The sequence below is a fragment of the Streptopelia decaocto genome (genome assembly GCF_964273445.1).
Source record: "Streptopelia decaocto genome assembly, chromosome: Z".
In the NCBI taxonomy this organism is placed as follows: Eukaryota; Metazoa; Chordata; class Aves; order Columbiformes; family Columbidae; genus Streptopelia; species Streptopelia decaocto.
Genome location: NC_138657.1, coordinates 58,605,399 through 58,620,914, shown reverse-complemented (window position 1 = coordinate 58,620,914; position 15,516 = coordinate 58,605,399). Strand labels below are relative to the sequence as shown.

Below are 15,516 nucleotides of genomic sequence, written 5' to 3'. Positions count from 1 at the left end.
ATTTTTTTTGTATGTGTTATTTGCAGTTACACTGAAATTGTTTTAGTCAATGAGCTCATTCTGAAAAATACCATCAGTAATCACACATTGACTAGCTGCAGCAGATAATGTTTGTGTTATGTGTTGTACTTTTCCTTTTTCCAATTTAATAGGAAATTAGGAGGATAAATTTGGCTTCACAATCTAACTTAATAGAGTAAATAATGATATTTGATACTTCAAAAGAGGGGCTGTCTTCAAGCAGTACTTTCAAGATCACTCCTTGAAGCAGTTATTATAGAACTGATTGTGTCAATAGAGACCATCAATTTCATCAGGGGCATGAATTACAAAGTGGTGCTAATACACTAGTATTCTTCTGTTACTCAAGCTTACTAACCTTTAGTGGACTTTATAACCTGAAATGTCTTTAATGAAGTCTTAAATAAAATGTAACTGTTTTTCCATATCTAAAGTTTACTTTAAATATGTGAGTACATGTTCTTCTTTCTAAACCCCTTCGTTCTTTCATCAAATGTGCTTGCTTTAAATTCATTATTTTTTCCACTGTATAAACTAGGTGGATTTGAATACTTACAGGAAGAATCTAAAGCATTTGGTTGTTATTAGTGTGGAGATAGCTGACTCACACATGCAAAAAATTAAAGAAACTTACAAATGTTAAAATGATTTTTGTTTTGAGGCTATACAGCACCAAACCACATCCTGTAATACAACAGATCTTTTCCATTTTTATTTTTATTGTGCAGTATCATATCAGGTTAATAAAACAAACAAGGACAATACTCTTATTGTCTATCCCCATATTTTATTATTTTTATTTAAATATAACATACTATACATTGTTGCTCAGTGATTTTTGTTTTCTTTTTAAATCCCTAACCCTGTTTTCCTTTTGCTCAGGAGTCTGTTATGCTGAGGATGACAGAAAACAGAGCTTATAGTTGAGGATCTGTGATACTCTAGATAGAGTGTCTGCAGTTTGCTCCCACTATAGTGGGTATTACAGTATACCAAACACACAGGAATCATTGATTCCTTCAAGGTTTTTTTTTTATTATTATTTTTTTTAATTTATTTTGGTTAATTTTCAGTAACCACTATTCATGTCACAAATGGCTCCTGACTCACTTTGAAAAAGTGATTTTTGCCAATTTTGGCCTCTGAGCAGCATGGTGTTTTGAGTATTATGATAATATTTATGTATAATCCCTCCCCTGAACAAGTCACGTAGGCAATTCTGTCAAAAGAGAATTTCATTTGTACCCTAAATGTTCTTTAAGTGGTCATCCAATAATGCATTTGCCCAAGCTCACACTGAATGTTCACTGTGGGTGGTCCATTGTGTCTTGTCAGTTTTAATTATCAATTACAAATTTTAAACAACAGAAACTTGCTTTTATCATGGCAGTTAAGTTTTGCTGTGACCTGCAATTACATTTAAAAGCTGAAATTATTATTTCCCTTTCTAGAAAAGTCATTTGTGAAGAAGAAAGCTGGAGATAAAGTACTGTGAAATACAGTGTCAGCTATCACCTGAAATGTTGACTCTCAATGAATTCCTAGTTTTAGAACAGCTGACTTTATTTAAGGATAGGAAATACAATCTGACCGTTCTGTATTTTATGGGAAAGCTATTATTTTTTGCCTTTTTTTTTTTTTTTTTTTTTTTTCCAAAAGATCCCCAGCTAGTATTTAAATAACAGATTAAGATTGAAGTGCTGGTTAAACATTGACTTAAATAAGTTATAGAAGATTTCAGCAACACCAGCCTTTATAGAGGTTAAACATTCTCAAAAAGACACATCAAGCAAGGCTCTCCTTTGTACCAAAATACAGTTTCCAAACAATAAAAAATAAAACAAACTTTTTCACAACAAGAAATATTGAAGATAAAACTGCAGCATCAATATAATCTCATAGTTATCACTTAAAGTATTTAGAACAAAATAATATTATACTACTTTTTTTTTTTTTTTTTTTTTTTTTTCTTACTAGAGACACTGCAAAGGCTTATTTATTTATTTAGTGGAATACAATGTGAAGACAGTGCTACAAATTGTTTGATGTACTGTTTTCTATTTATCTGCTCTAACAAAAAAAAATCTCAATATGGATACATTGGTGAGCTATCCAGAGCTCTCTAAAATTACAGAGTAAAGCAAAACATAAAACAAACCTTATGTACCTTTAATTGAACAGACTTCATATTATGCTTAACTTTGTTATACTGCAGTTGCTCAAGTTAAGCCATGGGACTAGTAACACCTCATAAAAATGTGCTGGATATTATGTATTTTGAGCCTTCAGTTACTATGATGGATATAAAAGGCATGCTAAAGCTGGATACCAGCACAGCTTTTTTGTTGGCTCTCATATATAATATACATGTGAATAATAATCTCTGATAAATGCACGAGCATGATTTTGGATTTCCTGTCCCTCAGTCCTTACATAGGTATCACTTTCCACTACGTGCCTGTGATTCTACAAGCTGGTAACAAGGACCAATGTGCTGAATGGGTGCATTAACTGAATAAGGAGTGCAGGACTGTGTTGTCTTCATGCTTACCTTTCAGAGGCTAAATTTTACACTTGGGAATTATGCACTGTTTAATTTTAACATTTGCAATCTCAGTGACTTTAGCAGGGCTGTCCACATCTAGGTTCCAGCCTAATGCTTGCTGCAGAATATTGCACTGATTGCAACGCATTAGATCTTAGTTAAAAATTGAAATCAAGGTCAGATGAATATACACACAGATGCATTGACACCCAAGTACAGGCGTGGCCCCTCCTATCAATTTCAAAATAGCAGAAAGACCCTTTGAACAAAGTATTTCTTGAAGTTTGTTCTTGAGTGCTGGTAAGTAAAAAAAAATCTCAAACATAAAGACACCCAATACCATAAATCCAAGCACTGCTTGTTTGGTCTTTTTGCTTAAGTGCAAGACAGGTTAGAAAAAAAATGGATTATAAACATTAAATTCTGCCTTTAAAGCCTTGTCTAATACCTATTCTCAGAGTACTTCTGTGGTTTTGATATTTTAACCTATCCCCCTCTGTGTGAAGTACTGAGAAAAAGGGAAAATAACAAAGAAGCAAATGAGGAAAACATTTCAAATCAAAAAGATATTTAACATCCTATTAAATAAATAACTTAGAAATAAAAAGAAATGAAGTTAGAACATACAAGCAAAATATACTATTCGTTTTGTTAGAACAGTTTACACTACTTTGCTTATATTCCTTAATCCTATCCATTCTTCCACAAGGCTTCTCCAGAAATGTCATTATTTGTGCATATGACCCAAGTGCTTCCAGTAAATGCTTGCATGTCTAAATGTTCATTGGATCATTAGGCTTGAACGAGCAATCAAGGTTTTTGATATGAGCTAGTATTCCATAAATAACTTTCCCCATGAAGATCACTCATCAGATTGTCTCACATCCCCTAAATTCTGTTGCAGAGATAGAAAAAATTGTTCACACTGGCAATAACTTCCATGCCATTTGATCCAGCTTGTATCCTGATAATAAGATATGTCACTGAACTAAATAAAAGTATTTCGTGTGCCAGCAATGAGTACAAAACTTTCAAAGGCTTCCCCTGCTCCTTTTCAAACAAGCAGATGTCTGCACTATTTCTTTGCATCTACTCTTCAAGAGGATTACCTAATAATCTTGACATAAGAGCCTTTGGTTCAACTGCATCGATAAAACAGCTCCTTCATCTACGACATTACTACCATTGGAAGAAAGTGAGCTGAAGTGTTTTTCCTTCTTGTTTTCTGTCCTCTCTTTGTCGCTCCCCTTCCATTCAGGGCCACAAACATTTGCCTTCCATTGTGCTTCCAATTTAAGGATGCATACGTGTTATATCCATTTTCTTCTATTCTTTCCTTCAATTTGCAATCACTGTTAAACTCCTTCTGTTAAAAGAAGAAAACAAATACTCAAATTCAGAATAAACATAATCTTTCAGAGTTGCAACATACTGAAGGTAGTTTCCAAAAATATTTTGGAAGATTTCAGTGTTCTGTATGTGACACTGTTTTAGGATTCTACAGTGTATTTAAAGAAGAGTTCAGCTGTGTCCACAGCATTTAAAGCAACATCGGTTAGACTACAAAAAGTGAAACCAACAAGAGACATAATCAATTATTCAGTGCATTATTATAGCAGTGAAATAATATAGGTCACTCACAACTGAAATTATACTTCTCTGTGTTGGAATGTAGCAACAGTATTAAACCAAATTCTCAGTCATAAACTCAAAGTATGAGGTAGCAGTCTTGGAATCATCCGTCATATTTCAGTTCTAACAAATACAACCCTTAAATATCTTGAACCAGATTATTGATACCATATGTTAAACATATGCCTACTTCTTATTTAAAGTAAGATCCTTTGCACTACACTGGCCATGAAATGTCCTTTTTTGAATGGGTGCAAATCACTGTTATGCTGATGTTACAATGGATGTGAAGCCTGTGTACTTTGCTGACCTGAAGAGGGTCTTATCCTAAAAATGATCCTAGAACAAAAGAATCATTTTGGTTGGAAGAGACCCTCATGATCATCGAGTCCAACTGTTGACCCAACACTGTCGCTAAATTACTGTCACCTAAGAACATAATCTCTGCATCTGTTAAACCCTTCCAGGGATGGTGACTCCACCACTGTCTTGGACAGCCTGTTCCAGTGCCTGACAACCCCTTTTGGGAAGAAATTGTTCCCAATATCCAATCTAAACCTCCCCTGGCACAACTTGAGGTCATTTCCTCTTGTTCTATCACTTGTTACTTGGGAGAATGACCCCCCCTATCCCCATTACAACCTTCTTTCAGGTGACTGTAGTGAGCCAGAAGTCTCCCCTCAGCCTCCTTTTCTCAAGGCTAAACCCCTCCAGGTCACTCAGCTGCTCCTCATAAGACTTGTGCTTCAGGCCCTTCACCAGCTTACCTTTTTGCAGGAGAAAGACAAGGTGGGTGTGGGACTGTGTGTGGGGCCACAGAGCTCCCCAGTTGCAGGAAGGTTCCCCAAAGAAGCAGAGAGCATTGCTTTGCTGGTGTGAACCAGCACAGGGGATTTACACCAACCAAGGACAAGGCCCCATGCCACCTTAATCATGTATGATCCTGTATCTTATTTACCAAATAAACTTGAAAGCAATTTTGTGCATGATACAAGCGATTAAGGTTTTCTATTTTTAAAGGACAATCAGTTGTCAATTTGTCAGAAAGAATAAAAAATACAGGCATGTGCAAGCATATAGGGGGAGACTATTTTTGTCAATAATGTTAAATGCACTTTTACACAGATCTGCTTCTCTATAACGAAGCCAAGAATACTTTGTTTTCACAAACAAGTAATTCCTAGACATAAAACCCCTCAGTTTTATGAAGTTATATATAATCCATTTAGAAGACTTTTGAAAGTAGGGAATTTGCAACACGCTTAAATTACAAACAAAAAATAGCATTTTGTTGTTTCTGCATTTCAGAAAATAAGATGCTATTTCACAGCTCAGGCAGAAGCATATCAGAATCTCAGAGTATGATATACTAACTACATGTGGCATTTTTAATGTGTCTACAAACATGACATGAAATATCTCTGCATAACAAAACAATTTTCATGGTACAGATAAGAATTTCAGGCATGTTTTATCTTTTGTTATCATCAAAATCCTTAGATATTCTGCTAGTAGAGATAAAGAAAGTATCCACATTAATAAAAAAGATATAAGGCTATTAAAAATATTTATTTTCCATTCCTATTAATTTAAATTAGAATTACTAAACTAGCTAATGTTCAGTACTTTAATAAAGTAAGAATTCTTGGGTCTATACTTAATGTTTTACCTAGTTGTTGTTGAGACCATAGAACATATGTTTATGTATTTGCAACAGAATTGTGCATATTCAAACTCAGTTTGGCTCACAAAGTGCTCTTTGACTTTGAAATTAGTAGTTAGTTGAACAATGACTGTTGGGGAAGGCACTACCAAGAGAAGACTCTACAAAACAACCCTTGATACTGCCTGTATTCACAAAGCTACATATAGATAATTTAACATTTATCTGCTGTAGTATACCACCTCAGGTGTCAAGATGTGAAGAAGGCAGGTGTCCACCAATCACAGTTCTAAATGGCGGTAACTTCTATCTGCTAGCACCTTATTTTGTTCAAGAAACCAAATAATAAGTCTTCTTCTTCTCCCTCATTCCAACCAAATTCAGTCAAATGTAAATGTCAGACACATAAAATTTTCTCAGAAGCTGAATTGTACTCAAATCCAAACTTTTATCTCTATTATTAGATAATACAGAGAGAACAGATAATGGTGTGATGTGGTTAAGAAGTCTTATTGGCAGGTGTTTGACTGTTAGGCCAATACTGCCTTGCTCATTTCAAACAAATTTCAGCATAACCCTGCACCAGTGTCTATTGTGCACATGCTTAAGAGTGTTTTTACAATTTTTATTGGTTCTGTTTTTCATATCCATCTGCAAGCTGCCATGCTGTAGTAATATGAGTCTAACTGCAGGTCTTGGGAGGATGGGAAAAATAATAACAGAAGCATTCTTGAAATCTCTGAAGTATTATGGAATGGATTTTGATAAGTCATTACGTTTTGATTTTATGATGTGAATATTGAAAAATTATCTCAGCTGGAATTAAAAAAAAAAGCTTTCCACATTCGTATCCTCCTGTCAACACTATTTCTAATACACTATGAATTACTGAATCTTATGGCAGCAGTTTCCACCTATGGCACATGAAAGCTGCTTTGACTTATTTTGTGTGTATAGGGTTGGGATGGATTCTCACCACACCAGCTGCAGCTAAACAACTTGGGTAGGAAAACTTCCTCAGACTTTGGGATGAATGCTCAAAAATTACTAAATTAAATGCCATAAACTGAGATGTGTGAACTGAAGATAGTGCTAACGCCTTCACATATGTACAGAAGCATACCCATGATCAATGACTGTAGTTTAACTGACAAAAGGTGACACTGTCAGCAGGTCAGGATACCCTTAGATCTGTCTTGGTGCAGCACTGAGCACTACTTTTCCTGTATTTCTGACCAATGTACTTCTAGAAATTAAAATGCACATTTACAAGAGTTTAAGAAACATTTCTCTGTTCTGGTCTTTCCTTAACGTGACTCTTCAACACTGTCCAGGAGCTTAGAAAGTCGGAGGTAACCTTTCGGACAAGGACTGACTTGAAACAGTGCAGATGAGGAAGGACAGTTTTTAATGTTTGTATGAAGTAAACCCACTCCATAGAAACACTTCCTTAAAAAAGAGGGTCAAATGACTTCAAGCCCCTCTAGTCTCAGTTGAGACTGGCATTACTTTGTTATTTTCAGCAGAGGCAGGAGGCTTAGCTACATTGCCTGAGGATAAACCCAGCCCCAGTACCTATCTGTGACTTGCTCTCATTAAACCCCATGGATGTTCTGAATACTGAGCAAAATCTGAAGACTGGCTTGTAACCTTTGCAGATGACTTGAATAAGTTTACGTTTATGTGGGCTCAGACTCACCGGAACTGGCAAAATGTTGCAAAATCATAAATCAAACCAGATGTAATATCAGAACAATCTGGTGTTTATGTAACCATGTAGATATGTGAGGGTCCACTTGAGATTAGTAGTCAGATTTATAGATCAAATTGCTTCATATTACAAATATTTGAATAGTTACTTCCCCCCCTGCCCTGAATGTATCAATAATGCTAAACATTCACAAATATAAATACAGTGTATACAGACAAATTTCAAATGATACCCGAATTCTGCCCAGTCAATGCTTATGCTGGGCCACCTTGTCCAGATCGTGCTTTTGCCAAGAAAGGTTGGACCAGATGATCCTTGATGTCCCTTCCAACCTTATATTCTATGATTATCTATCTGCTGATACATAAAAATATATCTCTCTGTACTGCCCATAAACTTGTGTATTAATTAATACAATCAATTTAAAGCTGGCTACTCTAGAAGTCTTTCTGGAAGTTGTAGTTTGATAATATGATGTGTCTGCTCCATCAGCTGAAGTTTCCGACATCTCATATACACTTTATTCCACTCCCCCTTCCCCCCCAGCTACTGATAAATGTGACCTTACTGTAGAAAAATAGCAAACCCAGCCTTAAATATTATATTTTGTAGGACCCTCTCCATTGACCGTGACTTAATAAGAAACCTGACTGAAGCAGTAAACATAAGAAATCTCAGCAGTTGCTTTGGTATAAGCTTAACAAACAAAAGAGGGCTTGTGGTGAAGGGGGTTGCTGTTTTACCAGAGGATGAAATTTTGATGAAGAGCTTATTTGAGCTCTAATTAGTAGTAATACACAGACAAGTGGGGTTTTCAGTGGGTAAAAAAGGGAGCCATGCTGATTACTGCAACCTGTTTGGAAGGTGAAAGAATACTTACAGAGCCGTAGACTTTTCCTTTCTTGTTCATGGCTAAATAATAGTTGCTCTTAATGGACTTAACTGCCACGACTCCAATTTCTACAGACGTTATCTCCAATATGCCTGAAAAACAAAATTTGAGCTATTTAATCACATCATTAGAGGATTTTCTCACTACAGAAAAGGCAATAAACCTGAAAACCACCAAACGTCTACTATTTGGAACCAACTGATCAGCAAAGTTTAGGAAAATTCTTCTCTGAACCATTGCAAGAATATATACAAACATTGTTTCTGTTAACATGTTTTCTTTGCTAACCTTGTATTTTAAACCCCATAAATACTGAAACAACTTCATTCTTCTTCACATAGATTTTACTAAAATTTATCACAAGAGACATCTGAACCACAGCATTAAATTAAATCTATAGCATATGTCAATAGAATGTTAAAATTTACCCCAATCTTCAAAACCAGTGGTAACCTATTTATTCCTTGTAGGACATTTAGATAAACTAAGTCTCTTGGCTGCATTGAGCTGATAAATTCACTTTTGGCTAGTATGTTGACATTTTGGGATATAGTGAGACTGACCCTAAAGGCCATGTTATCTTTGTCTTTCAGATATCAGAAACATTTTGCTCTGTTTGTAATAAATACAATTAACTTTTTTTCTTTAAAACAAACTCCTTCTGTGACACTGGATGGCTCAACAGGCCAATAGTGGGAGAAAGAGCTTTTCACCTCTATGTTTTCTGCCCAAGAGCACACTGATTTGGGAATAGTAGAAGTCATTACAATTTAAACAGCAACTTCAGAGACCCCTTTTTGGCTATTACTAGAGTGACTGGAAGGCTATGTTTTTTGGGCATCGTGTCTTAATACAACATAAATATGACCTCAGCCAAATAACTTCTAAATGGTTTATCCAGGTAGTATGCCTGGCTCCAACATTTTTAATGACATTAAAGTAGTCAGAACAACAGCCCACCTAACTCAGTGGTTGGTAATGGGGAAATTACAAGAGGGATAAAAGCGACAAGAAGTTGTAAACAACACTCTAAACTGATCCAAGAAATAAAGTGATAAATAAATCAGCTGGAAAAACATTGATGAGTTGCTACCTGCTTAAAAAAAGAATCTGCAATAACATCCTGCTAAATACGTTCGATGCTTTTTGTCTGAGCAGGGTAGTACTGGAAAATTCATGTTTTTTCATTTAGTTAAAAATTCTTTATGGCAACCACATGTCAACTGAAGCCAACACTGTAACATGGTGTTCAGTGCTTTTTCTGGAAATGCTGATTTTCTGTCCCTGGAAACTGAATGCAGTCTGTTAACTGTGGAACCATGTAGACTTTAGTGTGCAGAGGAGATTAGGAGGAAGTTCCTTCATTGTAATTTTTTTTTAAAATGGCTGCTCTAAATACGATGAAAAAGCCATTCGGTACGGCCATTAGACTGGTCTAAGCAACTCAGGAGTGAGGGTGTTGCTTGTTCTGTAACTAGAAGTAGATGACTTGATGTTAGCTGGATAGCAAATGACTCACAGCTGTGAGTCAAATACTAAGAAGTAATAGTTGATTTTTATTGGGAGTAAACTGGTGATACACTTAACGTGTGTGAAGAAGAAAGAAAACATCAAACTAGGCAATTTAACATGAAAGACCTCATTTTATTGTCAAGAAAGAAGAGGTAGCCTTTCCTGGATGCATTTTAAAATATACATAGAATTCTATACTTATATAAACTACATAAATTCTGATATGAAGTTATATAAACTCCAGTGCAATTAGCAGAGGTTTTGTGTTTACTTACCAAAAAGCATTAGGTTGGCTACAGCTACAAGGTCTATAGCCAATGTATATGAGAAAGACTTCAGTGACAACTGCAGGATAAACAAGAGTATGTCTAGGCTCTAGTAAAGCCCTTCATTAAAAGTGTCATATTAAACCAGAAATAATAATATTAAAAATAAAGTTTATTGTTCAAACTTATAAAGAGCTGAAAGTGGAGCATTATTTTCTTTAAAAATCGATGTCAAAAGGCAAATATAATTGTTGACAGACACAAATTATCATGTATTATTAAAAGAAGAAAAAGCTGATGAAGTCTTCTAGTGTAAGATTTTTATGGTAAGATTCTTAATGGCAGCATGAAAAATCAGCAGTTGTAAGAATGGGTTTGCACATACGAACTATGAAAACTTCACCTATGCTGTGAATGATTTGCATATCCACCAAGCTTCTTACAGCCATGTGAGAACAATTCTACACTAATGGCCTCTCAGGCTGGAAACCGAGACTTGAACACACAGCGTGAATGTGCAGTTACATACAGCACTGCAATTCTGCTACCTGTGAGGGAGTAGGAACAATGGTTCAAAAATCAGCTTAGTCCATCATCAGTAGTATCTAACTCAGTAGCAGCAAAGGCCCTTCTGATATCTGGAGCTGCCTAACTACTGCCAAGCAGAAAAGACATGGCCAGTTATTTAAATGAAAACTCTAAACACAGTTCGCGTTAGTTACTTAAATGTAAGGTTAGCTGTGGAATTAGCACAAGGTGCTTAGGTGGAAATAAGAGGAGCTGTAACTCATGGGAACTCTGTAACCTAGCAAGACCCAGAAAATGTGGGGAAAAAGTCAGTTAAGATCCATGACCAAGTTTTAAGGGTGACTTTTCTAGTGTTGCAAAGAAGCCAGATATAATTTTCCATATATAAAATGAAGAGAATTATACTCTGTAATGTTAAGAAAATTTGTGAGGCCTCCTTTATTAGGTCTTGATAGTCAACTCATATATACCAGTGTCATGCCTTTGATACAAGCAGATCAGTGAGTCCATGCCAGCCAAGGCTGGTAATGCATATGCTTGTACTATTCTTAAAATGTTGCTCATTTTCACAGCAAAGAAAAGGCAAAGTTATTTTCTTGATTTTCTGCAAGCACATTAATACAGAGCAGTGGTCTTTAATACTCCTCTACTATGGGACACATCCTACAGTATTTGTACTCAAAATCAAACAGACTTAAGTGGAGTACCGTATGTAATGTGGATGACAAGCTATTAAAGGGTAAGCATGTGTTGTGAACACTGCTACATCATCCATGAGTGACATGTAGTGGTTTTTGGTTGTTTGTTTAATTTTCCATGCCAAAAAGTGATTAGAAGAATTGAGATAATTCTTTCTACAAAAATAATTGCTGTAACCTGAACTGTCACACCAGTAAAACCAGGCTGGGTCCATTTCTAACAACAGGAGTAACAATAACAACAAAATGATACTTGTGTAACATGGGTCATTATTATTTTTTATGTTGAAATTGATTAAACCGAGTTATATTTTGGCATAATATCCTTGTAACAGTAACACCATATTAGACCATTCAATTTATTATTACACTTGCAGCTGAAGGAGAAGAGTGCTTAAATAATAAACTTGAATTAGCCCATTTTAAGTCTTTTGCACTTGAATGATGGAGATACAACGCTTTTCAGTACAACATCTAAGTTAAAGTAACAGCAGTAGACATATAATTCATGAAAATATAGTAGTTTTTTCCTGGTAAAGTTCGTTTGCAAGCTCACACTCTGTTGTATCCCCAGTGGGGCAGCTGAAAGGAGGTCAAGAGGAGAAATGTTACTACATTTACGTTATATCCACAGTAACTAGCTTGATAATACCTAGTTACACATTACACTACTTAACTGGAGCCAAATGTAGCCAAATGTTTGATCTCATCACCAGTGTTCTGTATTTATTCTCACTGAGCATGTTCTGTCTGTTTGGAAGTTGAAAAATGTATAGTTTTGCATATTCTAACCTCTGCAGTTTTTAGGGGAGGGAAGGGGATATTTTAATGGCTGTTTTTCTTCCAAATGAATTTAATTGTCTTGATCTATTACCCCTTGGGTAACAGGGACCTAATTTGGTACTTATCTACCTCTGTACACCTCAGAAACTTCACTGGAGTTACATGGTAGTTACAGACACAAAACCAGCTTTTGTCTAGATCGCAAATTATTCAGTATTATTTACAGATTTTCTCAGGAGGAGATCCTCCCATGAGTTTGATAGTAATCTACTGAAGGCAATAGGAGTCTTTGCATAGGTATCAGTGATGTAGATACAAATTTCAAAGGTCAGCATGAGAGCACCAACTCATCTGATATGGATCTACAAGCAGAAATCATAAGGACTTTTCAGAAATTTGAAATAGATTACATTTAAATCAAATGCCTTTGATGTAAGGGTGAAAATATGTATTTGATTATTCTTGAGTCATTAATAAATTCAACAGAAATGTATAAAAAAAAGAAATTGAGGCATACAGAATGAAGCTTAAAACTGCAGGATTTTAACCATTTAATGAAACTGACTTCTTTGAGGGCAAAAAAAAAAAATAGTGTTTTCCTCAAGGCTCATGTAGTACAGTCAGAGGACGTGACTGAGCTCTATACTGCTACAATAAAAAAAAATAATTTCCAAGGGCTCTCAAGATTGACTCTGTAAAGTTTCATATTCTTCAAGGGCTGCAGGATTGCAGATAAGAGCCCATGTGTAATCATAGACAATATAGCTGAAAGGATGCCAGACCACTGTGGGTACTCCACTGGCCCTAGTCAGGGAAGTTATTTTTGACAGATGATTGTTCTCAGGCATCTTTAAAACATGAAATTCTGTGACCTCCTGGGTAACCTGTTCCACTATCTACATCACAAAGTTTTTCTAGTGTCCAATGTAAATGGCCTTGTTGTAATGTAAGACCATTAATTCCTGTTTAAACAGTAAACTAACACAAAAAAGATACTTTTTTTTTTTTTCTTTGAAGAAGCTTTTTACATATTCAGGAATTATTATCACACTTACCTATCTACTACCAATTTTTGCTCTCTAAACAAGCCTGTTTTTTCAATATTTTCTTTAAAACTTTCAGGTTTTCTAAACCTTTGAATATCCCTGATGCTTATGCCCACAGAATGGCCATAATAGTGTTAATACATAATGCTGATTCATGCTTCATTTGTGATCCACCACCCTCGGATACATGGAAGAAATATAAGCAAGCATTCCTCATTCTGTAGTTGTAAATTCGATTACTCCTAATTAAACATTGTACTTCCCACACAGCCCAGTTAAGTGGCCTCTTTTTTGTTTTATAATTTCTCTAATTTGTCAATGTCATTTTGAGTTCTTATTCAGTCCTCCAAAATAGTTGCAAATATTCAAAGTTTCATATTGCCTGCAACTTTTATAACCATATTTTCAATTCCTTAATTCAAGTTATTAATGAATTTTTGATTAGGAGATACCTTGAAGAGGCTCTTGTGGAACTTGATGCTTTTGTTCAGTGAAAAACTGCTAATACCTGAGTATGGACTTCCATACTGTAAGACTTTTACTTAGATTTTGTTTGCTGACACTGGTTAAGAGAATATGATTAGAGAAGTTGGTTTCAAAAACATTTCCCAAATTCATGGTATCTACTGCTTCTCTCCTATAAATGAACATTTTTATCTCATCACATTTGAAACCTAGGTTGGTTTGGTATTACTTCTATTTGATTAATTCTTTGATTAATTCTGTTTGGTTGATAATTTCTTAGGTGTTTGCAAACATACATTTAAAAATTACTTTTCCCATATTTTTTTCTCAGGCTATGCTGGCTTGTCTCTAGGTCTTTGTTTTATCCTCTTCCAAAATGGAGCTTATATTTACTACTTCCTCAGTTATTTAGGGAGTCGTTTTTCTCCTGAAGTTTTCAGAATGATTCTCTAGAGTCTTGGCCAACCTACTCAGTAGGATGAGTAAATTTTGTCAAGTGAAAAACAGATTAATCATCCAACTCATTTTCATTTTGTTCTTTTTCTATTCCAACCAATGTAAGCTTCTCCGTGTAGCTCATGTTTATCTTCTGTGAAGACTGAAACAAAAATGCATTTTAACATACTCCCTTGTATATTTCTTGTATCTAATACTATACGATTGCTTGGGCATTTCCATTCCTTGAAACTTTTCACTCCAAGAAAATATGTAATGTAAATAATCTCCATGATATAATGTTACTTGTAATTAGGCTGGATAATAAGCACTAAAAAAAATTAATATTGTTGGAGGGAAAATTCTTGTTAGTAGTTACTCATTTCTGGTTCCATGCTTTTATGAACTTGGCAAGGAAAATAAAATAATTTACAAATAAATAAAATGCTGTGGCCTCCATTATGGTTTTAAAACAGATAGCACAATATTATTTTACAGCCATAACTCTCTAAACTTCAACAATTACAACTAATCTTCTTTGACCACATCCACTGTAAAAGCATGGTTTTCAATACCCAAAACATTTCCAACTCATTATAGTTAGAAATATTTTAAATATCAACTTGAGATGTGCCCTGTAGCTATGCATGTGTTCTCTTTACAGTTCCCAAAGGCTAGAAATATATTCCCAATAGAAACTAAATATATTTAGCTTAAACAAACAGTATTTTTATAGTTTATAAAAGTGATCATTATATAAATGAAAAGGCAACAGAAAGCTGATTGCCTGCCTTGCTCTGCACAGAATGACTGTAAAAAAAATAAGTGAAAAACTGCACTTACATAATTCTGTTCAGTAATTCCAAATGTACATTTTTTTTACAAAAATGTTGTTAATATGAAGCAAAAGAATTACAAAATATCCTAGAACTTGAGTGAAATTATGTCAAGCAATTTCTTAGGAAATTAACAGAGTATCACACATATTATCATAGCAGTACTGCAATGGATCCAAACATACCCTGCAATGAGAACCACTTGATTCTGGGGCCAAATTCAACTTCTTTGCAGTGTGAGGCAACGACCATTTTTCTGTAGCTGCATCATTTGTGTAATAAGTTCTTAACATACCCTTTAAACATCTGCAACCCTAGTTGCAGTCCCCTTAATGTAGAGAAACAGGATCACCTCGCATCTTTCTCCCCCTTTCAGACCTTATCCCATCTATGTGGAAATCCACAGCCAATCCCTTCCTCCCTTGCTTTTTCTTCTGTCTGCAGAAATATCACAGATGAAAAGTGACTTCAGCTGGATGGAAT

General features: G+C 35.1%; 1 protein-coding gene across 1 annotated transcript in view; it reads right to left on the bottom strand.

The window, feature by feature from the left end:
• Window positions 1–741: 741 nt before the first annotated feature.
• FGF10 (fibroblast growth factor 10) overlaps window positions 742–15,516 on the bottom strand; it is a 66,272-nt gene continuing 51,497 nt past the window's right edge. Inside the window, exons 2-3 of the mRNA XM_082074728.1 lie at window positions 8,453–8,556; window positions 742–3,932 (exon numbers count right to left, since the gene is read on the bottom strand). Coding sequence (XP_081930854.1) covers window positions 3,735–3,932; window positions 8,453–8,556 — 302 coding nt within the window. The 3' untranslated portion in view covers window positions 742–3,734. The remainder of the gene's footprint in view (window positions 3,933–8,452; window positions 8,557–15,516) is intronic.